The sequence below is a fragment of the Notothenia rossii genome (assembly GCF_949606895.1).
Source record: "Notothenia rossii genome assembly, chromosome: 12".
Classification (NCBI taxonomy): Eukaryota; Metazoa; Chordata; class Actinopteri; order Perciformes; family Nototheniidae; genus Notothenia; species Notothenia rossii.
The window spans coordinates 19,089,513-19,117,471 of NC_136911.1; the positions used below are offsets into that span (position 1 = coordinate 19,089,513).

General features: G+C 43.2%; 1 protein-coding gene across 3 annotated transcripts in view; it reads right to left on the minus strand.

Moving 5' to 3' along the window:
- drosha (drosha ribonuclease III) overlaps positions 1-27,749 on the minus strand; it is an 83,106-nt gene extending 55,357 nt beyond the window's left edge. The window contains exons 1-16 of one of the 3 annotated variants that reach the window (XM_079661264.1): positions 27,679-27,749; positions 25,877-26,717; positions 25,726-25,794; positions 24,722-25,043; positions 22,247-22,388; positions 20,117-20,277; positions 18,703-18,783; positions 16,375-16,461; positions 16,059-16,145; positions 14,695-14,766; positions 14,290-14,371; positions 12,830-12,898; positions 11,520-11,689; positions 9,806-9,930; positions 6,152-6,251; positions 1,965-2,072 (exon numbers count right to left, since the gene is read on the minus strand). In XM_079661264.1, coding sequence (XP_079517390.1) covers positions 1,965-2,072; positions 6,152-6,251; positions 9,806-9,930; positions 11,520-11,689; positions 12,830-12,898; positions 14,290-14,371; positions 14,695-14,766; positions 16,059-16,145; positions 16,375-16,461; positions 18,703-18,783; positions 20,117-20,277; positions 22,247-22,388; positions 24,722-25,043; positions 25,726-25,794; positions 25,877-26,717; positions 27,679-27,724 — 2,562 coding nt within the window. In that variant the 5' untranslated portion in view covers positions 27,725-27,749. The other 2 variants (XM_079661263.1, XM_079661265.1) reach the window with 2 other exon arrangements.
- Positions 27,750-27,959: the final 210 nt, after the last annotated feature.

Genomic DNA, 27,959 nt, shown 5'->3' on the forward strand with positions numbered 1-27,959 from the left:
TGTAAAATCGACTGATCGCCTTCAGATGTGATCAGGGACAAAGCAGTGAAAAAAGAAAAGAAAGATTTAATTGTAACTTTTTTTCCTTATACATTGATGAATAAATAAATCCGTTGTGCTGCCCGGTCCTTGACAGAGCCTTTCAAGTGAAACAACCTCGGTGTGTCCGAGTGAAGTGAGTAACGAGGGGGCTGGTTCTGTTCGAATCGAGATCCTGCTTTTGAGAATCGGGAAACTATGGGTCAGTTTAGCCGTTATATCTCGTCTGTGTCACACGTTGTGCAGAGTGCATCACCGAAGTTCGAACGGAAATTATTCATGAACCAATTAGTCGTGGCGGTACAGCTTGAAGCAAATATAATTGGGCGGCAATTATGGATCGGATCCTCCGTCGCTAGACCTTGCTGTAAGAGAGGTCTGGTTTGCGGGGATAGAACTTCCCGTCATTCCTCTCCGAATGTGAAATCAGCTGTAGGGTATCCTTGCTGCGCGTAGGGGTGGGAATTATTTTAGAGGGAAAAAGATGATGGCAATTATTTTTGCTGAGAAGCAGGCAGAAAATATTGGAAAAGACAGTAAATAAAAGAATTATGAACTAAAGCACACTTTTACTGACAAATGCACGGACAAATGCAGCTGCGTGTGTTCCAGTGGGCAAAGCATGGCACTAACACATTCAGGGTTATGGTTCAAGTCTCATTAGGGCCGCCTTTATAACTCTGATCTGCACATGTTGTCCCACTTCCCTGGAGAGACCATATGGAGATGAAATCCCATCGTGCTTTATGTTGCTGCTGTAAATAAGAGCACGAGGAGAGATAACGGTACATTCACACTCGACAGACCAGAGTGGTTGTGAAGTATAAATAAAATGTCACGTCAGACACATCACTTGATGAAGGGGTATGGCTTCCGAGGCTCTGTGGGAGTCCACTCTCTTTACACAGATTTTGACACTTTAAATGGAGAAGTGACGCAATGCGCAGAAAGATCAGAAGACGAGTCCCTGACTGGCCATAAGCACTGGTGTGTGTCCGTCTGAGTGGAAGTTCTCCATGTATGTGACGAGGATAATTGCGGTGTATTACAAAGTTATTACATGTTCAACAAGGACTTTGAGGATATTCAAACCTCAAAGTGTGTGCACCAAAAAAAAGACTTCACTAATTGTCCTTTGCTGCCCACAAAAACAAGGGATGTAAGGAGGCAGAATTGTCCATTAAACACGACCACAGCACTTAGTGTTGACGTGCCCTGAAGTGGCTCCGTTGGTTTCAGAATTGATTTTAATATTTTATTGATAACTCCAAGGGCTGTTCATGGTCTGGCTGCTGTTTAGATTGCCGAGACTCTTTTCCTGCAGATACAGAGCCTGGCGTAAGATTCAGTGCTAATAGCCGTACCAGAGTGCAGATTGGTGTCAGTAGGTGAGTGGGCATTTGCAACGAGAGCACATTGGGTCCATTTATTGCTCACCATTTTAAAAATGATTGGTAATGAAACTTACACTGTCCTACAACATCGATGTCTTGGAAACCACAATGGTAAAAAAAGATGGTATTAATCAACTAATGTTTTTTAATTCCACTTATCATACACCATCTATTAGCTCAATTAATATTATTGTTTATGTTTCTTTTTTAAAACCCTTTTTTTACACTGCTTGTCTGTTGTGAAGATGTAAAAAATTGCTAATGAAACCTTTTAAACACTTTTTGTATTATTTTATCCCAAAAAATTGTATTTCTGATCTTAATAATTTCCTTACTTTAAAAATAAGTGTCTTTATTCAATTTTTAAGCCAAAAAAAACGACACTCCTTAGATTGTAGTTATGTATATATTATGTAAATGTTACGTATATTTGTGTAAGTATTCCTGTGTGTATCAGTGAGTACAAACATCTCAGTGTGAGTTAGATCTTGGAGTATGCAGTGCAGAACATGTCGGTGTTTTTTGTGTTACCTGACAGACGTCGGAGCGGATGCCGGTCTTCCAGAAGCCCTGACTGCTGAGCTCCACTGTCACCTCGCGGCGCATGGTGTTCTTCTGACGGATCTTCTGAAGAGCTTCCTGCCAAACAATCAGCGAGTCAATTATTGATCTGCTGCAGCCTTCGGGGACAGCTCTCATCCTCAAAAACCCCTCCCTCAACCTCCCCCAACAGAGAAGGGCTGGCAGATGCAACATAGTGAAAGCTCCATAGCATGACATAAATACTGTAGCGCTGTGGACAGGAGCAACAGGGCACTGACAGCTCTGCTGGCCCCGGCTAATTGAGGCACCGCTGTGGGTCAGCATGGCTGTAGGCAGTGGGGGTGGAGGAAGGCTAATATGGAGGCGTCAAGCCCAGTCGCCAAGAGCCAAGGCACCTGCCTGCCCATTAGGACCCTCACTCAAGAGCAGCAGCTGCAGCAGGAGGAGGAATCATTACAGACACACACATCATGTCAGACCTACAGCAAATAACTGGAAACTCAGTTAGGGAGGGGGCTCTGAGACAAGAGGGTCCTACAAATAACAGTGGAGATGGAAGATGTATTGACAGAGTGCACCTCCTAATGTGTGTGCACACTCACTCGGCTGAGATTTATCGACTGTGCCGGAGTTAGCCGTGATCTGCCTAAAATGGAACGCCAGGAATTTTTTGACTCGCAGAGGAAATAAGAACAACAAAGGCATGAATAAATAATGCCATCCTACTTTGAACTGCGTATCAAAGTGAACAAGCTCGCCCACGTGCAACACAAGCACGCACAGCCGCACACAGCACAATCTTTTTTCCCGTGGACAGCCAGCCACTGTATATGGAAAGCAGTTATCACAGCGAATGATATGTAAATGCTCTGTTATGCAAGGCTTTCTACAGGGTCATGGAATGGACAGAAGTACAACAAAAGTAAACAATTGTGCAGTGAGGGGAGGCGGAGAGACTAACTTTCTGCAGGGTCAGACAGACGGGGCACGGCTCGTTTGACTTTTATCATCACATCGTTTGGAGGGGAGAAGGAGTGTTTGTGTTTTGGATCAGGTTGAGGTCAAACACCAAAGACACTGTCTGAGATGCACTGCCTGCACAAGGCTGGAGCCATCTGTTGCATGCATGTGTGCTTCCCTGCTCTCTTGTGCATTTGCATTTTGCCAAAGACAGACCTTTGTTAACTAAGAAAAGATGGTGAATTACTAACTCTACTAGTTACTAAGCTACTGTATTTCCCTTTTCAAAAACTAGTTTGGATTCTCAAAAAACGCTTTGGCTACCTGTATGCTTTAGAATCGGTTTTAAAGTTGTTCCACTTGTTTATGAAGCTATAAATGGCTTTGCTTCTCCCTAGATCAGAGATTTGCACTCATGTTATGTTGAGGCACTCCACTGCTTTCTGTTTGAAATGAACCTGATGTGTCCCATATAAGTGTGGATGAGAGTGCCTTCTGATTGTATGCCCCTATACTTTGGAACTCACTGCCTCTGGATGGTAGAAAGGTACTGTAAGCTCTCTATAGTTCTTATGTCTGTTTGTTTTAAAGAGTCAATAAAGACCTAGCTTCCTTTTAATGAGGCTTTACATTTGTAGTGATGTATGTAACCTTATGTTATTACAATCATAAGGATAAAAAAAAATTGGCAACCAGTTCCTTACTTTGTCATTTTTCAATAATGAATCTGATAACTGCACATTTTCTTAAGTCTATAAGGTTACTAAAATATAATTTCAGTTTGGCAACCAAGAGCTAATTCCTTGAAGTTAATGTTGATCCCTGTTTTTAAGTTCTTGTGTGGCCCAGCTGAAGCCCAGAATTGATAGCAACGGAAAATGCGTGGAATTATTCGAAGATATCTTTTCAAAGATGCTCCTCATACAGCTCAACTGAGCTTGGCTAAATCTGCAAGGCAGAATCAGAGAAAATCCCCAAATCCACATATGCCGAGCTGAGAGAGAAGACTCAATGCTGAAGTCACTGCCAAAGAAGTGACGGCCGGGGCTGAATACTTATTCAAATTAGAGATTTGAGATAGTAAAAGTGCCATTCATTTTCAATACAGTCACACAAATGTTTTACAACACGTGTTCTGCTTGTCCTTATATTGTAAAGACTGTCAACCAAGTGGAATCCAAGCACAACAAAAAATGTGAATACAATCTTAAAAGGATTGTTTTCTGAAGACAATATCGGTCCGCATGTTTGAAACCCAGTCATGCGTTTGGCTGAGTTTCGTAGCACAAAATCCATCTGGGGAACACGCGCACTCTTAACGCCACACCCCCTCCGCCCACACACACAACCCTCCACGCACTCAGCATGGGGTTTGGAAATGGGTGCCCGCTCCCTGGTGTGAAGGCCAGTTCTAGCCAAAACGCACCCCCTCTCTGGAGCTGTGCGTTGTCCACACTGAGCGCGCAGGCATCGAAGGGCCGGTTGGAGCAGCACTGCCGTGTAGTGAACACCTCTGACAGGGCGATTCTTAATGGTGGAAAACGCCTTTTTCAGAAGACCATTTACAGAGGAAGCTTGAGTGTTCCCTGGGGCGTTAAATAAGTAGCGATGCCACACTTCCACTGCAACGAGGACACACTGACATGGCTAATGCGTTGTGGTGGAGTCTGATGGGCTCAGGGTGCGTGTGTGTGTGTGTGTGTGTGTGTGTGTGTGTGTGTGTGTGTGTGTGTGTGTGTGTGTGTGTGTGTGTGTGTGTGTGTGTGTGTGTGTGTGTGTGTGTGTGTGTGTGTGTGTGTGTGTGTGTGTGTGTGTGTGTGTGTGTGTGTTTGGGATACGCTAATTGCTCCGTTGCAGGTTGACAGTAGGAAAGTCAGGGCTTGTTAGCCACAGGGCTTTCGCCGAGGTACCTGGGAAACAAGCTGATTGAGCTCTGAGTTCTTCCTCATTATTGGTTCAGAGTGTATCAAAGCAAGAGGAGCACTTAGAGCTTTCGATAGTGATAAAGCAGTTGGGAAGTTACAGAGGTAACTACCAGAGAGATATGACGGCACAAAGAGCTTGTTCGCAGCTACTTGTGGGCCACACACACACACACACCCCTGCGCGCTGAGACTCCCTGTGGCTACATGGTCATTACCTCACCAAACCTGAACCTTTCTCATTCTCAGTCCCGGGGGGGGGTTTGACCTTAACACTCAACTCAAGAGAGCAGGTACAGCAGTTTTACTATGAGCTGCACATTCGTCTAAATTATGCATTATTAAAAGTAAGAAAAAGACAAAAGTCAAGGGGGAATATTAATACCTAAAATAAAAAGGGGAAAAGATTAGGGCCTCCAGCCGGTTCACGTTCAAATATAATTATTATTGGCTTTAATTCCTTTTGTACGGATGACGATTAGGGCCACGTATATTTCCTCTTTGTTTGAATTCTGACTTCATCTCAGAACAAAACAAAATCACTTTTTGATCAGATCTAAAAAATATACATATAATTCTCATGTGGCTCGATCCTCTTCCGTACAGACTTATGTACTCTTATGTACTTATATTTAAACAGGTGGATGTAAGGACATAAAACCAGTAATTAAGAATGAACTGTGTGTAAATAATAAAGGGGAGATTGCTTCTTGTATCTGCAAAGGCTTGACAATTTGATTGATAAATGTTACATTTTATAACCATCAGAAATACAGTTTCCAACATCAAATAAAATGTATATGTATGTACATGGCATTCATGTGCAAATGAATGTTTTCAAAGTAAAGCCCTGGATGCCATATTGAAATATTCCTCTGTAGTGCCATATCCTTTAATGTTTGAATGCAAGGCAGCGTTTTCTACAGAAAAAAACTAGAAAACCAGAAGAACAATGTTGCCTTTGTAAGTCACTTTTCTTTAGTGAAACGGCATCCTTGTTTCTTCCAGGCAGTAATTCCGATTAGCAGCGGCGAGTTCCAGATAAGCTGCATTTGAATCGGAGTTCACAGCGGGAATAAAAGAAATACTTTTTGCTCTTGTTTCTGCAGAGAGTGCAAATGCTCCAGCGTAACCTTTCATATCTGCGGGAAATGAGCTCCCAAAACATTTAAATTGAAAGCGTATTGCACCGCGTCCACATAACAAGAGCAGGCCACTTGACAATGTAAAAAATGTGAGCGAGACAAAAGAAGAAAGGGAAATAATATCTTCTTTTTCTTCCTTTCAACCCACCTCTCTCTGCGTCAGCTTCTGCTTGTCGATCTGCTTGACCTTGGGGCTGTTGGCCAGCAGGTGGCGTAGTTTGACGTAGCTCTTCCACAGCTTCTGGTACCTGACAAGAGAGCAGAGAGGGAGGTGTCAGGCTCACAGGAGTCCATCTCTCCCCCCTCATTCTCACAACACATCAATATTTCATCCGCAGCTTGCCCGACATTAAACATAATTTAACAGTTGCCTGCGGCCGGTATTGCGGGAGTCTGTGTTTCAAATGTGCACTGTTTGAACTGCAAGGAGAGGTCCCACGCACAAAGACAGACTAATGAAATGCTCTTCATCTTATTTTATTTTTTCTCGTAAAAAGCTGTAAGTCATGAAACATACGAGTGGCCCCGACGCGTCTCGTAACCTCCTAATTCTCATTTTCTATAAAAACCCCATTGTCTTTGCCCTCATTTGCATCTGAAAGGACCCAGGGAGTTATCGGCAAGGTGACATGTAGCCATCATACTAACCACCTCACCCCCCCCCCACTCCCCTTCCCTCTCTTTTCAATCAGACCTCCTGATTGATGCACTGAGGGCCGAGTGTGACCGTTCTGCTCCCATTCAGGAGACTTTCTCCTCATTTACCCAGAGTTATTCAATTATGATTGGTGGGATGGAGGGGTGAGGTGCCAGGGGTTCGGGGGATAGGATGGTGCATTGACAGAGAGAAAGGCATAGAGAGGAGAGAGAGGGAAGGGAGCAAGGAAAGGAGGGAAGTGGGGGTGTACCGTGGAATAGAAGAATTATAGAGCTTTAATGGTGGGGACTTCATTAGAGACTGAGACGAGGGAATGAGACGGCTTTACCGCCCCGATTATCAGCTCACCACCACCTCCGCGCAGAGGCAGCCGGAGCGGGCGAGAGACAGAGGGGAAGTGAGAGAGAGAGAGAGAGAGAGAGAGAGAGACAGAGAGAGAGACAGAGAGAGAGAGAGAGAGACAGAGAGAGAGAGAGAGAGACAGAGAGAGAGAGAGACAGAGAGAGAGAGTCTCCCCAGCCTGGGAGGCCTCCTCGTCCCCAATCCGCTCCAATGACCTTTCCGTAGATCCGCTGCGTCTCAGGGTAGCTGCGCCGCCGCTCTCTGCACATGCTTGCATTAGCATATGCTGCTCCTTCCTTTTCTGCCCCCCCCCCCCCTCCCTCCCCACCTCCCCACTCCTCTGTTCTGTGTCCTATCTCAAGTCCTTTTCAGGAATGGTATCTGTAGCATGGCAGGCTTCATCTATCCGCTGGCTTCTAAGCGCTTTAACACAGGTATCTGTTACGTGAACGCGCAGACATTTCTCTACTTAAACTACAGACAGAACAAATCTATCTATCTGATCATTAGCTCATAGGCCTCTGACGGACAAGAAACTGGTGAAGACAAAGGAATAACTGAAAACTAGGGATACATTTTTTAAATAGTTTTGAAGTATTTAGGGCCGTTTGGATGCTCATCCCCGGCTTCTTGCTCGACTTTCTTGAGAAATCTACAAACGATGTTCTGACTCGTGTTGTTCGCCACTCAAAAAGGTGACGAGCAGAATGAAGTGCGAATGTTTGGAACGGTCCATTCTTTTACGCACAGCAGGGAAAACCTGAAGATAATTAAATGTTCCCCCTGGAGTGGACTCACGCAGTTGTTTTCTACTCCTGAAGTGTGTACAATCACGAGGAAAATAGAGAACAACCATTTTGAAAATCACATAAATATTACTTGAACAAGCTACTAGAGTTTAAGACGAAGAAAAACGCCGCGCAGCACTCAGGAAATTAACTACTTCACTGTCTGCAGAGTGCCGATGCCAGAACAAAATAAGTATGTTAATTATGTGCTCAACCTCGTGGCTGAGAGAGGAGAGACCCTGACACTCGGAGGGAATATGTGTGTTCTTGTGTTATGGTGCGTGTTACAGGAATGTAGCTTGCCATTACTTTAACAGAAAGAGACTTATTCAATTAGGCTGACATATTAAACTGACATTACCTTCCTCTCCCCTCCCTCTATGTTTCTCTCTTCCCTCTCTCGCTGGAGTTGTCTGTCCTGTTCTTTTCTTTACATTGCCTGACCTCAGACCTGTCGTCAGCCTTGCCTCAGCTGTCGTGATGGAGCTGGAGATGCTCGAGTAGCGGCCAGTGAGAAGGGGGGAGGAAGACAACACATCTCCCTCAGTCTCCCGAGTTAATATATGCTTCTGCTGTGGCCCAGAGCTTCCTCTCTGTGGCATCACCGCCGCAATCAACACCGACTCCTGCCCTCGCTACACGCATCATTAGCAGTTGTAGGAAATCCTTTTCCACTGGTCGCTTACTACTCGTTTCTGCATCAGCTAATGATGTCCCAGAACGTCCATAAATTTGTCGTCGTCTACCGGCTTTGAGAAGTTTGACATGGCAGCAGGGTGCACAGGGATGAGTGAGCTCGGTGGACACGCAGCTAAAATGTAAGCGGTGGGGGAGAGCGGACATTAGTCGCAAACTAGTTCTGCCTAAATGGATTTCCTAACGACCAGCGTCTTGTTTGTGTCTTCGTCAGCTCCACTTCCTGATTGACACTGAACATCCGAGTTGAAAAAGAAAAAGACACAGGTTTAAATTTAGACCGAGTTGTGTTCAGACTTTTGACGCGTTGTTGCCGCATGGTCTCTGAACACCTCGGGGGCCGCGGTGGCTCAGATGATCTAATACACTGCTTTGGTTAATTATGCAGCAGCAAAGTACAGTATTCCCTGCTGCAGCCCTGCGGCGTGTGGCATTACTATTCACCAGACGGCGGGTCCCACGGCGGAGCCACCCAGCGGATGCCCAACCCGTGACGGCGCATGTGAAAATGTCACGCCACTCGTTTTGCTCTTTCTTCTACTCCCTGTGTTTCCATCTATCCATCTCCCCTCGCCTTCGACATGCCACACTCTTGACGTGCGTCACGAGATATTACCTGACAGTGTCCGGGGAGAACGACAGTGAATAAGAGGCAGAGGGAAGGAGAGAGATGATACGCAGCAGGTGGGAGATCTGCATTGTGAGTGAGTGTGTGTGTGTGTGTGTGTGTGTGTGTGTGTGTGTGTGTGTGTGTGTGTGTGTGTGTGTGTGTGTGTGTGTGTGTGTGTGTGTGTGTGTGTGTGTGTGTGTGTGTGTGTGTGTGTGTGTGTGTGTGTGTGTGTGTGTGTGTGTGTGTGTGTGTGTGTGTGTGTGTGTGTGTGTGTGTGTGTGTGTGTGTGTGTGTGTGTGTGTGTGTGTGTGTGTGTGTGTGTGTGTGTGTGTGTGTGTGTGTGTGTGTGTGTGTGTGTGTGTGTGTGTGTGTGTGTGTGTGTGTGTGTGTGTGTGTGTGTGTGTGTGTGTGTGTGTGTGTGTGTGTGTGTGTGTGTGTGTGTGTGTGTGTGTGTGTGTGTGTGTGTGTGTGTGTGTGTGTGTGTGTGTGTGTGTGTGTGTGTGTGTGTGTGTGTGTGTGTGTGTGTGTGTGTGTGTGTGTGTGTGTGTGTGTGTGTGTGTGTGTGTGTGTGTGTGTGTGTGTGTGTGTGTGTGTGTGTGTGTGTGTGTGTGTGTGTGTGTGTGTGTGTGTGTGTGTGTGTGTGTGTGTGTGTGTGTGTGTGTGTGTGTGTGTGTGTGTGTGTGTGTGTGTGTGTGTGTGTGTTCTTACTGAGGGTCCCCGGCATAGCTGAGCTGAGCAGGCCGGATCCCAAAATGCACGATGACGGGGAAGGTGATGACGGCCGGGTTGAACTGCTCCCTGTCCAGTTGGTCGATGCGCACCGAGCTCGGTTTCTAGGGTGAAACAAATCAGAACCAACGTGTGACTATAGCTCCAAGGCAGCCATCAGTTCATTATAAGAAGCTGATACAGGAAATAACAAATATTCCACGCCCCGCGGGTCGTGTGTCACAGGAAAGCCACGAGACCAGGCCTGGATTCTGCTCGTAGCTGTGGTAAGGTGACGTCAGGGTTGGCGAGCTAACTTCACATATCAGGGAAGAGATTGACAAGCAACATGTCCTCAGCCGGCTCCCAATTCACAGTTAGCCTGTCAGGCGTTTTGCGAGATCAGAGGACGGGGGTTGTAGCATAAGGCGTGATGAGCTGTGCGACAGATGGCTCGAGGCACGGCTCACCTTGACATTAGCGCAGACTCATCCCGCGGCACGCATACAAACTTTGATTTGAGAGCAAGAGGTCGCCAGCCATCTTTGATTTGGCTTTAGAAAGACATAATCAGGTTTGATTGGCTTTGATGGAAGGGCTTGATGATTGCCCGGGTTACAATGCACACACAAATACACAGTACATCCTCATTCATATATCAAGGCCAAAGAGCATTGGGGATTCTTTAGTCATAATACACTAAAGCTGTTTGAAGGTCGATGACATTGGGCTCATTTGAAGAAATAATTACTTGTCACTTTGACATTAAAGTTGGGGAGAGTGTGTGAACATGTATAGAGTTAGTAGAAATTGCATTCTATTGATTGTAAAGCACCAACTGTGGTGTTTATTTTCTTACTCTGAACTTTCAAGCAGACTAACCTCGACACTTTTGAGGTTTATGATTATTATGAGATGGAAGAATGTTTGTACAAGAAAAAAGTCCTTTTAAGATAAAAACGTCGGCTTAAAAACATCTCTCTGACATTACTGACTGAATAAAAAAAAATTTTTAAGAGGCTATTACGGTTTTCGGGGTTGCCTTTTCCTGTAGTGTGTGGGTTCGTGTGCATGTGAATGATCAGCCATGACTGAACGTCCAGAAGGAATTTCTCTAACCATAAAATGGACAATCAAAAAGGACTATTTAAAACAATCTAGGGAAGATGGCCACTGATGACCAAAGTTTCCACCACACAAGGCAAGTCTCTATATGTGACCTTTTCAAACGGCTTTGTTTGAGTGGCAGACTAATCTTCAACATTAGTCTGGGGATTGAAGATTATTATCCTCCCACCTATCTGGAAACCCGACAGCAACAATTCAGTCCTGCCAGGAAGAGCAGTTGACTCAATAACTCACCCACGCCAAAGGTTATACAATCATATCTACTGTTCATATGCAACGCTTTAGCTAGCAATGACATCTTCACCTTTTCTCCCAGACACAATTACTGCACATCCTTTAAAAAAATATGGGCCAGACAAGAAGGTTAACCAACTTCATCGTGACTTAAAAGCCAGGGCCCGAATAATGTTGGTGACAGCAAACGCCCTTGGGGGGGGGGATAATAGGTGGGGTTGCTCATGTCACAGGCGAACAGGAACAGCCTTAGTCCTGCAGTGTCGGGGTTGGGGGGGGGGGGGGGCGACGATTGCCCTTGAAAGAGCAGACAAGGCAACCTCCTGTCGTAACAGTGGGGCCGGGGCCTCACCATGCCGGGGTTGGTGACGATCATGCCCTTGCACTCCTCCGCATATTTCTGCCACGCCAGCTCCTCCCACTGCAGCATGTCTGCAATCTCCTCCTCGGGGACCAGAGGCTTGCTGCTACGGAGCAGGTAGAGCAGCACCTGATGCATGGACAGCACCTCCTTCCCTCCATCTGAGATCATTGAGAAGCGGACAAGAGGAGTACATTCATGAAGTATAAACACCACCACAAGGTATGCAGATCACCAGAGATTCAAAGTTAATAAAAAAAAAGAAAGGGCAACAATCTTAGAGCTTGTGGAATTATGCATTGTTTTGTTTCGTAGGGTTCCACGCTCTGCCTTCTTTCGCTGGCTCAAATTCAAGTCTGATGTTAGGAGAGAATCTTTGTTTTTATACAAGCATCTCACCAAGCCTCACCTCTGCCAACTCTCGAGTTTGTGAGCCAAGATTACATACTGTGAAAAATGTCCCCGTGCATGGCAATTGCATAGTTCAGGAAATGCACAGGTAAACAGAGGCTCTGATGCAAGGTCGGGAGTCATACAATACGTGAAGGAACATAATGTGACACGGGCGTAGAATAGCAAAACGCTATGGCGAAAAAGAAATGAGCACAACCGCATGGGGAGAGGCAGCCAGGCGCAAGCATGCAATCTAGCGGGTCAAATGGAGTGAGTTTAATAGATGCTCATGCAAAATTGATTGACCTGCATTTACGAGTGTTCACATGGACAGACTCCCAACATGCAGGCGGCCTCTCCCTCCTGCAAAATGCATTAAGGACAAACAAATGTATACCCACAATGCAATTTTCTAACACAGCATCATCATGCTCTCACCGCAACTCCTCTCACGCTCTCTCCTTACAGATCAATTCAGAAACGTTGCATTGGATGGGAGGGGAAGGGGGGGGGGCTTTTGTAAAAAGAGGCAGATAAGTGTTTCTAGCGGACTAAATCAGGGGAGCTGGGAGAGAAATTGTTTTTTTGATGGAAAGGATGTAGGTTGCACGGCTGTCATAACAAACACTGTTGAGATATCATAGAGCACCAGCACCATCATGTGTATCGCAGATGAACACCATGCAGCGCCACACGGCAGGTCCACACCACAGATCAGATATCATCAGCGGCACATGCAGAAGGGTTGGGGGGTTGGGGTGGGGGGGGGGGGGGGAAGCATTACTGGACACTCTTTTTGTTTTCTGAAGCACGTTTTGATTTGATCCGCCACTGGCCACCAGAGGGAGACAGACTTACAAAGCAAAGGCAAGTGGTACAGGTTTGTGGTCGGCTGCTGAGAGTCTCACCTGGTAGGAACCGGACAAAGCGGGGCATGAAATGGAACCGTTGGCATCCAGCAACCTCAAAGTCCGGACCTGGAAGAGAGAGCAGAGTCTTTTCTTATAGTTTAAAATAAATTATAAAATCAACACATTGTTGCTAAAAAAGCATCATAATTATAAACCAGAATTCAATGCACTTTCTTAATCTCAAATGTTAAGTGACTGTAAAATAAAAGGGTCCTTTACTTGAAATGTGATTATGGTTGATAGTCGAGGTCATATTGATATTATTATTGGAGCTGCAACTTGTATGCGATTAGTTTTAATCAACAATTGAAGCAATCTGCACTTCTTTTGCTACTCTTTGCAAATGGAATAAGATAAGAGTACTTTATTGATCCCACTTTGGGAGATCTTTGTGTTGCAGCAGCATCAAAGACCTGGCAGTGTTAAGAATGTTAAGTATCTTGTCCAAGGACACTCCGACAAGCTAATGCTCTTCCTATTGTGTCCTGTTGCCTTTTAGTAAATGTTTTGGTGTTTGTCCGTACAGTGTTAACCAGACGTTTCTGAAATGTGTTAATCTTATTTCCTATATTGAAAATAGTCACCAAAGTTGCAAGTGTGTCTTATTCCCGAGAGGAGTACCGTAATTTTCGGACTATAAGCTGCGCCTTTTTCCCATTTTTCGACGCTGCGGATTTTATAATTGTGCGGCTAATCTATGGAATTTACAGGTTACAGTCCACCACCTTTAACTCTATGGGCTCTATGGCCGGTCCGCGCCCCCCACCTTTAAGCGGCGGGTTCCAGCAGGAAAAGCTGGAGGCCGGAAAAGAGTGAGACAGGTAGCGCGCAAAAGTAAAAGTGGAACCGAGAGTGGTACGAGAGACAGAACGAGAGCAAGACAGACAGACATGACGAGAGCGAGACAGTTTGTCCCCGTACCACTGGTTGAAAACCACTGCTATAGATCACTGCCGGTACGTGCGCTGGGAGCGCACCGTTTAAGTTTGAAAGTTGAAAAGTGTGTGTGTCTGAAACGCTATGTGATACAGTACAGTTTACACAGCACATGTTCTGTAGCTACTATTGCACTAAATGCTAACACTTGAATACGTTATGCAAATATGCAACTTGTTTGTTGAAATGTTAATAAATGGGAGCTTCCTCAAACAGCCATCTCTTTCCCGACAATCCCCTCTGTGCACGAACCCTTACATATGGTAATGAAACATTAAAACACCTGCGGCTTATAGTCCAGTGCGGCTTCTATATGTACACATCATTCAATTTAGCTGCTGCGGCTTATATTCAGGTGCGCCTTATAGTCCGAACATTACGGTAGGTCTTTCTGTTTTTTGTTTCCTTCACTGTACCCTGACCCTTTATCTTATCATGGGAATGAACCAACATGTGACCTCAGTGTACCCTCACACTCTTATTTTCCTGCAAACGTTCAAATCCCTTTTTGGGAATCTTACCCGTCAGGTTCCAGTCATACAGCTCGAGAACGTCCTGGAACAAGTAGGAGGCAAACAGCTCCAGGCCTCGGACACAGTAGTTCTGGCCACAGGGGAAGGAAGGCACTGTTATGTGGGCCCCGCAGTAGAAGCAAAAAAAAAAAGCAAACTGCCATAAAGAGTATTAACGTAGAGATGACTGATAAGTAAATCCACTTCTTTAACTTGATCACATAAGCCGGCGTATCGATGTAATCAACCCCGGCAGGTTTAAAAGAATCTCTTCTCCCTCTTCTCGGAGGATTAGCACCTTGGCTCAGGTGCGAGGGTTACGTGTGGCTCAGCTGTGCTCAGACTCAGCCGTTTGAGATGAAAACAAAAAAGGGGTTGAGAAAGAGCCGCGAGATAAAGCGGGGTTTTACTGACCTCCGGTGTCATCTCCTCTATGAAGTGAATGGTGTAATCTATGTTGAAGCGGATCACACGGCACAATGGGATCTGTGATGATGAAAGGGACAGAGGACGAGAAGAAGAAAGGACGGGCCCGCTCATTAACATGGCGTTAGACAGAGGTTACAGCTTTAAGGAAACTCATTAAAACCTCCTCTCTGCCACGGAGCTCAGCGGAAATGACAAGTCAGAATGAGTGTTTAGAAACCACGCTGCAAACATGCACAAGTGTAGTCAATTTAAAAACCTAGAATCACATGCCTCCACACAGATCAGCGGGCTCCTGACACCTCCTGAAAATTAAGTAACTGAAAACTCTGTAAACGGATAAGCCTGCTCCTCTGTGTTTAATCTCCCTAGCTACACCGCCTTTGTTGTCAGTGGGGTCCATTTTAAGAGATTAACCTGGGAGCCACATTCATTCTCGCCCATCCCGGCGGCTAACTAGCGGGGGGCTAATATCAGCAGTCCCTAGGTCCCTAATCCCCACGCTGCCACGAAGCGTTTACCCCAGCTTTTAACAAGGGCTGCTTAAATTATCCAGTTCAAATCATGCCTAATCCTCAGAGCTCTTTACAAGCTAGACGGATATTGACCAAGTGCTTTGTTATTCAAACGTGAGGGGGGAGTACACGCGCGGCAGACAGTGACGGACCTTGTTTATCTAAGAGAGAGATATTCACACTTTGAACACACTTTCAAGAAATAGCGTCCCCTCTCGATTTCTTCCTTCCTTTAAAGTTGCTCCTTAGAATAAATGTCAGGCAGAGAGCTCGAGTGTCTAACGGGAGAGACGTTTCTTTTAAGTCACGACCTCTGTGATGTTTGAGAGGACAAGTCTGAGACAAGGTCAGCGTAGTGAGAGAGGAGCTCCGTGTCCGGGCCACAAAGAAGTCCACCCAGAGCCAAAAGCCGATTTCAAGTTATTTTTGAAGGGAGTGGAGCTAAAAGAGGAGGGGATTTCGCACTCAAATGCTGACCTAACCTGCCTTTTAGTACTGTATATCAATTGTTTTGGATGTAACTGTCGATTGTTGCAGATTTTAGCCTTACATATGTTTGGTGTATCTCCAATATAATGGAACTAGATTATAAAAAAAACAGTACATTTTGCAAGTGCTTCTTATTCATGATTACAATAGAGAAAACAGTATTCGGACTCCATCTATTTCTATATATCCAGCTAGTTGCTCAAAGGGCCAACAATATACTCACAAAGCTCCAGAGCAATGTCTCTTTCCAGATATAATGGAATCATTCTACTGTACACGGATGAATCTTCTGTAGTGTGACATTATTCGCTTAATGCCTGCACCATGCACAAATCAAAGACAGCTTACGTTAGTGAGAGGTGTGTGAGAGTAAACGGAGAAGCCTTCGAACAGATACTCGTGGTCATCGTACTCGATCACTGTCGGCCTGTCCGTCTGAAACAGAAAACAGTGAGACCACTCAAACACAGAGCAGCTGATGTAGAGAGAATATATACACTGCTATGACACTGAATGAAAATGTATTAAACATAATACTCAATGCGGGAAAATACTTTGGGGAAATCATGATTGAAAGAAAAGAGAATTCCCATTTTATCATATAATGTTATTCAGATAAGAAACTTCAGGTCTCACTTTTAGGGTCTTGACAAAATAGACGTACCAGGAAGTTGGTGGGAGGAGACACGGTGATCCTGTAGTGGAACAGTTTCCCAGAGTTGTTGTTCATTGGACGACAATGTTTCACTTGCTGAAAAAGACCAGAAACTGACTTTAAAGTGGACCTATCATGCTATATTTGAATAATATAGTGTAGGACCATACCTATATAAGGCATATTTATACTTTTTATTTTTCAAAATACCAAACAGATCATGCATTTGAGCCATTCCTCATTTCGCTCAATTTAACACTGTCTTTTCATCATGGGCTGATTCTGTGAGCACAGCACCATCTACAGGCCTGGCATATGTACTACAGCGTCTCCAGCGCTTTCCAACGGCAATGTCCGTGGCTGTCTCCTCCTGATTGGTGGAGTTGGCCCAATAGCCGTAGCGCCACTTCTGTGACGTCATAGAAGTGTTCAAATCTGGATCAGCCTGTATCAGATCCATTGCAGCCCCTTTTTAAGAGATTTGGGTATGGAGGAAAATAGAGAGGGTTGTGTTTTCTGACACTTGGTGAGTTCCCTGGAACACCGGGCGGGGACACAAGTTCATGTATACAAGACGTACAAAAGTGCATTTTGCATGATAGGTCCCCTTTAAGTTATAGTCTTTAACAGCACAACGTAAGAACAAGAAAAGGGCCAGAAACACATCTAATAGATACGAATGATGTTTGGAGAAAAGGAACAGATTGTGTTCACATATCCCAGAATTTGTAACACCCCAAACGTACAAGCCGTATTTTTTATTTGTTATGACTATCCCTCAAGAAACGTTTAGTCGATTAATAGTCAAAGAACTTCACTTACCCAGTTAATGTTAACAAATAATAACATATTTAATTAAAGTATGTTTCCAGCATTAAAACATCACAAGAGACCAAATACTAATTGTGTTAACATAGATCTAACTCATATTTTCCAGTAAATCCTGACAAGTAAAAATCATTGACATGCTCTTAATGAAAACAGTCACATTTCCAATACACTGCATGAAGCCATAAAAACAAATTAATTGACTAACGATGCCCCGGTCAGCCAAGTCCATAACAAGTAATTAGTCAGCTAATGGACGAACAAGGGGGCGAGCTCTGTTCTTTTTTACACACCACCACGTACTTTAAGTTATTAAATGAACTGCAAGCTACGCCTGTTAAAGTTGCCGGTGAAAAGAAATCTACTATATTGAACATTAACAAGCATATCTCTGAAGGTTATGTTAACACCTCCATGAAAAATACTTCTGGAAAAATACAGGATAATGCATTTATTAAGTAAAAAAAAAGAAAAAATCCACCTTAATGGAAGATACTACAGTTGATAAATATTATGTTTTACAAGTTTGTAAAGTTGAATGTGAATTGATGGAAACATTGGATTGAACCTGGTTCAAAATGACTTCACATTGGTCGAAGTATTGGAGAAGAAGTTTTTTTACAGAGAGAATTTTGTATATCTCTTTGCCTAACTACAGAAGTCAGAACATATTCTCGAAAATCTATTTTTGCCATGTTTTTTGGAATAAAAATGTTCTATAAATCAGGCTATGAATGATATATGAACAAATCCCTCCATAGAAACCTTCGGAATATAGATAGAAATAGGACTGGAAGGTTTGGTGGATGAAAGTTCTGCTGGATTGGAGATTTCTAGCTTCAAGTATAAGGAATGAAAACTCATTTTAGAAAAAAAATATGTATTGCAAGATTCCTACATATAGCTTGACAATATAAGTGAATGGGGAAACACATTGTCCCTATTAATATTCTCTAGTTGATAACATACATAACCTTTCATGTCATTAAATAGGAAAAGTGTAGTCGAATACAATTCTTAATGTGTATTTTGTCATTTTATTTTACTGTGTCTTAAAGGAGTCCAAAATAGAAAAGTGCATGTTTTAACCTTCGTGTTTTGCTTTAAATGTAAAATAAATAAATACAGGGAACATAAAATAGCTTTGACATTTGCAGTTCTTTTTTCTTTGCTTGAACGTGTTAGATTGTTCATTTGAAGTTGGGTCTATGTGGGAGTTTTGGTTCATAAACCAAGCAAAGCGAGAAAGCAGAAATCTCAGCGGCTGGCAAATAAATCGATGAGCCATTGGTATAGATCAACTCCCCTGTCGAGTTCTCACACTGATGTACATGTAATATCATCATTTGGTTCTTTGGGATGATGAAATCCCACTTACTGTCCCTTTAAATGCAATGGAAAATGGTCAATGTACAGAGAATACATTTAAAATGACTAGAATAATGTCCTTGGCCCTCTGTGGCACCACTTCAAGGTTATGAAAGGGGATTTATTCACGGCGTGTCATACCTCCTCCCCCGGGTAGATGCTGTGGCGGATCCCTGTACGTCTGGCCTTGGCACTGCACTTACACAGGGGACCATCATTCATCTGGACAGGGAGAAAATACGTAAATCAGACACAAGCGCTCCGGCTACTTGCCATGTATAACAGCAGGTCTGCAGGTCAGTGTACAGCTCTAAACGCTTCACACTCAGTTCTCCACTGGAGTTTAACGTTAGCCTGTGTCAGTTATTGTGCAATTACCACCTAAACAACAGTTTGACATTCATTCTTTGAAAAGGGAGAACTAAATATTCAATTTTTTTTTTTTATATACGATTTTGCCTGAACTCAGGTAGGGCTGCTCAATTAATCGCGATTACGATTATGGCTTGCAACGATTACGAAAACAACGTAATCGAAATAAAACGATTATTCTTTTATTATTAATAATAATACAAAAAAATTATTTGGTTTTTCAGTTGAATTACACTTAAAGTTCAGGGCAATCAACTGTTAAAAACATACTGTTCACATTTTTTCTCTCCAATAAATGGATGTTTTCAAAGTCAATGAATAATCGCAATTACAATTATTGACCCAAATAATCGAGATTATGATTTTTGCCATAATCGAGCAGCCCTAAACTCAGGCATCATGTGGCTGTACAAAGAAAAAAGTTGTGATTATTATGACTCAAGAAAAGAAATATGATTGGATTTTTAACAGGATCTAAACCAAAGAAATGTGTTTTTATTCGAGTGTGTAAAATACCATTTGTAGGCTGGGGTTATCTCTGCAGCTCCACAATATTGTATTCAAACAAGTATTTTGCTCTCTGGGGTTTTAATATAGTACTAGTCAATATTGCTATTTCGTTAATTGTGCAGCCCTTGTACTGTATCTAGGTTACAGATTGACTGGCAGACAAATTGCTTTTACAAGGAAATAAGTGCATCCTTCCATTATGTGATATATTTAAACAACGGCACACATGTTGCGTTTGATGAGAAAATCAAAGTTTTTGTTTGCTTTTGGGAAAGAACGTTTTTCATTTATTTGTGTTTTGTTGACTGTGGCAGAGCAGCTGCTTCAAGTAGAGGCAGTATTAGATGTTCCAAAGCCATGTTTATTCGGATTACTGTTATTATCTTCTGCCATCTACTGTTATCTGTTCACTGTTTGAAAACTCATGCATGTTTGATGTGAAGAACAAAGGCAGGGTTCAAAGATCTAAAGGCATATTCATTTTAACGATACTTAGAATGTAATGAAAATCCATTTTGTCAGTACACTGAATCTAAGTAAAGAACATCAATGATCCTGTCCTGTTCTCCACCTTTAATACTTTGTGAGACCTGCATTGGATTACAGAAGAATGGAAATGAAAGCAGAATATGATTTGTAACGGTAAGCGCCAGAGGGTGGGACTGGGACCGACCTGGCCGGGGTCGTTGTACCACAGCTCGTCGTGCAGCCGGTCAGGGTGTGCCTTTTTCCTCTTGATCTCAGCGATGACATCAAAAACATCCGAGTCAGAGCTGCTGGAGCAGGTGCTCCCCTCCCCGTCTGACTCGCAGTCTGACTCACTGCTGCTGTCTTCTGCAAGCAAAGTGCAAAAGGAGCTTTAAACCGCTGCAACGTCACCGGGCTGACAGCGGATACATAATACGATGAGCCGCAGCGCGCTCGCTGTTTAAGCTCCCCGGCTCAGCTGTGCCCTCAGAAAGTATTAAACAACATAAAGTCTCCGTAAAGCAATCTGTCAACAATGTTTTTCAAATGGTGCACTCTGCAGACTCTGAGAGGAATAATTATACACACAAAGCAAGTTCAATCATAATACGTGTGTAACTAGGGAAGATATTACACCATTAACATACAGTCCTTTAGATGAGCCCCATATAAACACCTATAGTGAGAAATGATTACTTATGTCATTAAATAGTCACTACTAGTCATCAACAATTCAAAACTAAAGTCAAAACAATTATATTTGCAGATTACTCCAGCTAACCAGTATTGGATATTCCCAGTATTACTTATATATGCATTTACTTAGCCCTAGTTAGCATCAATATAACAATGGCATTTATTTCGTCAAAGATGTATAGAAATTAAGGAGTACAAAGAAATAAAGAAAACTAATGAAAAGTGGAAATTAATTAATTAATTAAATAAAAGTTAGGGCAAGAAATAAATAAATAAATAAATCTTGCCCTAACTTTTATTTTATTTATTTATTTATTTCCAGTTTTCTTTATTTCTTTGTATTCCTTAATTTCTATACGTTTTTGATTAAATAAATGCCATTGTTATATTGATGCTAATGATGATGCACGGGAGGGCTACTCCCCATAAGCTATGCTTCAGCCCTCCCTCTTCTACTAATCTTGTTCATTTGTGTGTATGAATTATACGTTTTTGTTTTTGTATGATTTTAGTAGAATAAATAAAAAAATAATAACTTGAATGTTCCACATATGTAGCTTAGAGTGATTAACCAATCACTATGTTGGATTCATTGTTAGAAGATTCCACTTTATTATAATTACTCCTTATAAGCTACATGCAGACTTGTTTGAGATTCAGCATCACATTTGCCCAATGCTGACATCTGGAAATCATGTTTTCTAGATTTCTCTCCTAAAAAAAATAACAAAAATAAGATTTATAATCACTATTCATTGGAATAGTTTGTAAGCAGTCTTCAATCCTTATCAGCCTTTTTGACTCGAGCACTCGATTGTGAAGTCAGCGCCCCGAGCATGGTGTTTAGCAAAGGAGATCTTCCCGAGCAACATTTCTATTATTGCAGCTCTGAGAGAGACGGATCAGGCTGACAGCCCCGCAGATAACATCATAAACGCTGAACTTAATCTCTGCCTCAGCCTAATGCACTGCCGAGGAGACGGCGTGCTTTTGTGCATATCAATTACAAAAGATTGCCAACAGATGTGTTAACTGTTTGTGCATTGTTGTTTCCCACTTACCCAGAACATACATGCTTACGGGAGAAGGACAGCTTTAGGAATAAATCGATGACTGCTATTGCTTCATAACTTACTTTGCATAGTGCAGAATTCGAGCTCAGCTTACCATTGATAACTTTTAAAGCGTTATCATTAAGAGTAATTGATGACATCATTTTTACTTTCCAAAATAGGTCTGATATAATCCAGTCCTCGTGTCACAATCTGTTCGTTGTTTTAGCCAGCTAGCTAGCCATTATTATTTGTCATGGTGTTTTATTGTGTGCCCCTCTTCTTGGTTTATTTGTGTTTTTACATTTGACCTGAGGATCTCTTTTTGTTCTGGAATGACAATAAAATATCCTTATCCCTATAACATTAACATAGCTCAATTAATGAATACAAAGCACACTTATTTAGTTCAAGCTCAAATATATAATTTGGTTATTGCCTCAAGTCCAGCATTGTTAAAACAACCTGTTGATAATGTGCTTTTTTTTTTTGTCTTAAATACATTGAAATTACATCAACACTTAGATTATAATGTACATTTATACTTATCACAAATTGTACCCAACTAGTTTTGCAGGTCTGCCCACCTGGGTCTTCGTCCAGCTTGGTCTTGGGGGGGTCCCACATGGGCCGGACAGCCTTCGCCCTCTCCTGCCTCTTCCCCAGCTCCTCCTCGAAGCGCTCGTACAGATCCCGCAGCTTGCTGGTGCCCACCACGGTGGAGTCCCCCTGAACACGTGCAAATAAAATAAATACATTTGTCCATTGTTTTTAAATGTTACATAAAGCAAGTGAACCTAAAAGCTACCTCAGTCTGGGGCTGCAGTCGAATAGTCCAAAAATACTACCGTCTATTCCTTGACCTCCGTGTGAAAGGTCACGGGGTTAAGGAATAGTGGATAGGAGAATTCAAAAGGAGAAGAGACTCCGGTGCTGCACTTCCACTATCCGATGTGTTTATGATGCGCCAGCGGACGTCATGAATATGCGTCTGCTGTGGGGAAACTAGTTTTCTATACAGCGGAGTGAGCGGACTACATGGATGCTTAAAGGTCCCATGTCATGCTTCTGCGGTTCTTACCAGTCCCCTTGTGTGTTATGTAGCTTTTACATTTTTGTCTTCCTGAGTATAGTGACGTGCCCATATCCTGGTCCAAATGGATCCGTGGATCTCCTCACACACACACACACTCACCCTTATCTTTTCTCAGCCGCGGTACTCCGCTGAGTCTCGCCGGCACACACAGTGGATCTCCACTCACAGTTCGCCACACACTCATGTTTAGGACAGAGAGTGAATACACATACTATACAGAGAAGCTGTTTGAGAAACCAATGTGATTTTGGGACATTGAACAATGTAAATCTATTCTAGTAGACCTCAGCAATGGAATTATGATCAGTAGAAATGGCCATGACATGGGACCTTTAATAAGAACGGCGGACGCATCTAGAGACTTTGCACCGCGCTCTGATGGAGTGGTTTTATGCTTTATGAACGTGGACAACAGAGAAACATAAATTCTTCATGAACGAGGTTGTAATTGAGACTTAAACTTCTGCTCGTCACCCTCTCCCTCCGGTGCACATTAATACAAATGATCCCAATACGTATGATTGTATGAAAAGATCTTAAAATAAATACAAATGTATTTATTATAAACGTTAGTCCTTAACATCTATCACTGTGTATATCACCATTCAAACATATTTTAAAAGTTGAACAAACCCCACACAGCTCAGTGAAATGTTGACTTTATTTGATCATTTCAGTAAAAACTAACGTTCATATTTCTCTTTTTGATTATAATACTGATGAACGTTCAAAACAAAGCACTTTGGCAACTTACCACATACGTTTGAAAATGCTTAATAAGCACCATAACTTTCATGATATCATTTCTCGGTCATAATCGGTTGTTTCCGTGATATCCCCTCGCCTTAAATGCTGCGGCCGCAAGGCATTGTGGGGCAGCCTTTTCTCCTCTCCTTTCGTCAAGGAAGGTCCAGTGGTTCCTAAGCTAAAGGAGGTTATAAAGGAAGTTGCAAACCTCCTTTCCTATCATCTGTAGAGAATTTGAACGGCTCTTATCATGGCTGCCACTGAAGCACTTCCGGGTCATTTCACTGCGTTAGGAAGGTTCCTGAGAGAAACTGACAATTCGACTGCAGCTCAGCTTTTTTTAAACATGGCTTTCTTTATTTTGTGCACACCGAGAGTCTCTCTTTACTGGATTCAACTTGTCTATGGGACAAAGGTTAAGTAATTCCATCCTGTGTGTTTGTGAGTAATAATGATTCATTTCGCTAAGTCATATGTTTTAAATGTATACCCCACAGAAAAGATGTCTATTGATTTCTTAGACAATGATTTGACCAAATAAAGTTACATTTCATCTGCCCTCACTTTGCTGAACCTTAAATCTGATTCAAAACCCTTTTGGCTAATCTACAGTAACTCCCACAGGCAGTGTCCTCTCTGTCGGCGCAGGAAAGACATTTACTTTCACTCTGGTTTTATTGAAAGACAGGTCGGGACTCTCGGGCGGAAGGTGTAATTTGTGGCAAATAAAAAGGAAACTGATGACAGCATGAAGCAAGCACCCAGAGACTCCTACTAAAGGTCAGAGTCTTAGAGAAGAAAAAAGGAGTCGGCACTATCCCACAGATCCAAAGACGTGAAGAAAAGCGTTTCTGAATGAAGGTGGTGATTTTGCAAATGATGACTGAGCCGTCTTTTGTGCACTGGATATTAACCGAACGGAAAGATACCGTGTCTGAGAGCAGCCAATTCAAATCTTCAACACCACCTTCAAAGACAAAATAGTCAAATTGCAGACTGAATATTCGTGAGGATTACTTTTTCCAGTCATGTGGATAAAGATCACTTTTAATGGGAAACAAATGAAAGTGAGTTATTCTCCGGTTTAACCTGCAGGCAAGAACGTTTCTATGACTTTTGCAAAATTCCTGCCTACGGGCATAAACACCGTTTAAAAAAACAATCAGACACTAAGCACAGGGCATAGGATCATTAATTAAGACTTAAAGGCCAACAGTACCACTTGGTCCATGGGGTCATTGGAGTAGTAGTTCTCAGCGTGTGTGCAGCGGATCCAGGCAGGTTTCAGCTGCGCGTCTTCTTCTACTTTCTCGTCCTCTCCCTTCTCCTTCTCTTTCTCCTTCTCCTTCTCCTTCTCCTTCTCTCTCTCTCTGTCCCGCTCCTTCTCTCGCTCTCGCTCCCTGTCAGCGAACGTCTCCTCGGATTCTCGGCTCCTGACGGACGAGTAGCTGCGCTCTCTGCTCGGGCCGGACGAGCTCTCTGACCTTCTGTCCCTCTCGTCTTCCCAGCGACCGCGCTTACGGTCTCTGCTCGTGGAACGACTGCAAAGCACAGATAAGTGAAAAGAAAAAACAATGATTGCAATCAGCCAGGAGGAGGTTATGAACACTGGTTCTCATGTGACCAAAGGAACAAGCTTAGGGGACTCTTGAGGCAGCTGTAATTGCTAAATGAACACAGACTGTTGGGAGCTTGTGAAATAAAGCCACAATGTGCAATGGTACTGGTGCTAAAATCACTTTTTGTAAAAAAACACAACTTTAAAAAATGTCCCAGAACTTTTTATTTTAAGGTTGCAATACTAATAATATGCTAACTATGTCACTTACTTATACTTACATTGTTGCTACTAATTATGTAGCCATGGTAGTGTACTTATTTCTCTTTATTTTTATGTTATTACCAATGTCTACTTTTATTTGTTATTATTGCCTGCCATTTTTTTTTTTTAACCTTCCATGCCACGTTTGCCGTGACACTGTTAATTTCCCCGCTTTTGGAATAATAAAGGAAAGCTGATTCTGATGAATGTGAGACAAAGTGAAAGCAACACAATAGATTTTATATGCAGAATTCAAATTACAACTAGTTTCTGGTTCATTTAATAGCTAAAGTTACACAAGGGGAAAGGTATTTAAAAGATGTAGACTTTGACCCAGCAGTAAGCAGAGTTTTGGTGGAAATGTGTAATTCGCATCAGTTCTTAATGGACAGCGTGTGTACCTTCTAGGCCTCTTCCTGTGCCGGTCAGGCGACTGGGACCTCCGACTCTCTCTGTGACGGTACCTCTCCCTGAGAACAAACACACAGGTGGCTGTGAGATCAAATCGTTTCACACATTGATCCCATAGGAGAGCTACTGCTATGTAAGTACCTGCTGCGATCCCTGCCCCTGTGTGCGGGCGAGGCGTGCCCTCTGTCGTACTCAGGCCTGTGCCGCCCCCCCTCCGGCCTGCCGCGCCTGTCTGGACTCCTCACGCGCTCCTTCCTCTCTGCAGGGAATTCCATTTTATGCCTGTCACCATGGTAACCGAAGCCCTTCTGCCTGTGCTCCTCCTGGCGATACCCTCTCTCTGGAGACCTCCTGTTGTCCATGGGCTTCTCATACTTGTACTGCTGCCCCTGCCTGAAGCTTTGCTCGGGTTTGAACGAGTTGGGGCTCTGATTGTAGCCGGGGCTAAATGCAGGTGGAGGGAAAGGGGGGTGAGGAGGATGGGGAGGGTAGTTCATGGCGTATGGAGGGTGGTAGCCCATAGGTTGAGAAGCTATAGGAGGTGGCATGGATTGGTGAGCTAATGGTGGTGGGGGCACAGGAGGCATCATGTAAGGGTGGTAGGCATTCGGAGCAGACCCTGATGTGGGACCACCTGTGGAGACGGGGAGGGGAGGAGGGGGAAAGTTAGGCGGGGGTTCAGGGAAGCCCTGTCGGAGAGGGGGCTTGGGGAAAGGTGGCCGCACCGGGCACTGGTTGAGAGAATTAGGGGGGTGGGACTGTGCTGGTGGAGGATACTGCATGAAGTCAGAGTGTTGAGGCATGTAGCCGCTGTTTCCATGGTAGCTTGAGCCAGGAGGGGCCTGAGGGTCGTAGTGGTACGGGGGAACAGGAGGCTGGGGTGGTGGGGGGGCCCTCATGTTGGCGGGATGGTAGTTTTGAGCGGCGCCTTGTTGACCTGGGGGCCCCCTGGGACTCCCCCGATCCTGGTGGAAAGACATAACTGTGGAAACACAAAATGACATACCGGAAATAAATAAATGCACCCAGATCAAATATTACTTAACACTTTAACTCTTAACTCCATGACACAGGGGGATATGTTTTTGTAGCCTGTGTACCAAATCCTTACTGAAACAACAATAGTTTGCAAACTGGTGGTGAAGTCAGTTTCCCCTTCAACATTTGTTTCCCATTGATGCCCCTTCAGTGGTTGGGGTTAGGGCTACATTTAGATTAACATTAGTTTATGATTTATGGTGTTGGAAATGAATTCATAGCTGATGTGTAGGTAAAAAAAAAACGTTATGGGAATACAGTCTTAGCAGCAACAGTGCATGAACCTTAATAACAGAAATGAGAGATTATATTTAATATTTTCAAAAAAATTATGGTGTGATATTGTTGATAAGCATAAAAAAATGACGCAATTAATTAGTTCGTACTTTACTGTAGAAATCCACTTCGCCATAAGCAGCAGCTGAACACCGTTGAATTAATTGTTTGCACTCATGCAGCTGTGTTAGCTGTGCAGCAACATTAGCTAGCTAGCGGTGGCTACAGATGCTATTTTCTAAAACACGCAGACTACTGACTAAATGTTACCGTTAAAACTAAAGTGTTCCGTATGTATAACAGCAGCAGCCAATTGTAAGTTAAAGATATCGTTCTAATGTTGTGAGTTCCAGTCACACATGACTAACGTTGCCCGAGAGGAACATGTCAGCCAATTAGCAAGGCTACTAGCACGCCATGACAAGGATACAAGTTTGATACATTACCTTCAAAAAGATAAGGAGTGCTAGCAACAGAAGCGTATCATTCCCTCTTTACTTCTCGTTAAAAAATCCAACAGTCACACTGGCGTAAATTGTCTTAAAAAGGGCTTTTAATATGAAGCTAATGTCCTTATCATTTGGGTACCTCAATTTCTAAGGGACCGTGTTTCTAGTAGGAATACTTACAGAGAGGGACCGTGCATAGACCAATTATATTCGGCGACTTCGTCATTGGCCAATGAAATTCCTGCACCACTGCAGCGCCTAAACAAACCATTTTAATGTTGCTAAAATAACACAACGTGGTTTTGTTTATTATTTAGACGTTCATAATGATATTTAATAAAATATTAGTGTGTTATATTTATTTGCTGTTTTTCAAATCTATTTTCTTTTCAAAAGTTTACAGAAACAACCAAAAAGTAAACTGTCCCTGCATAGCAACAACAGCTCCATTGCACGAATAG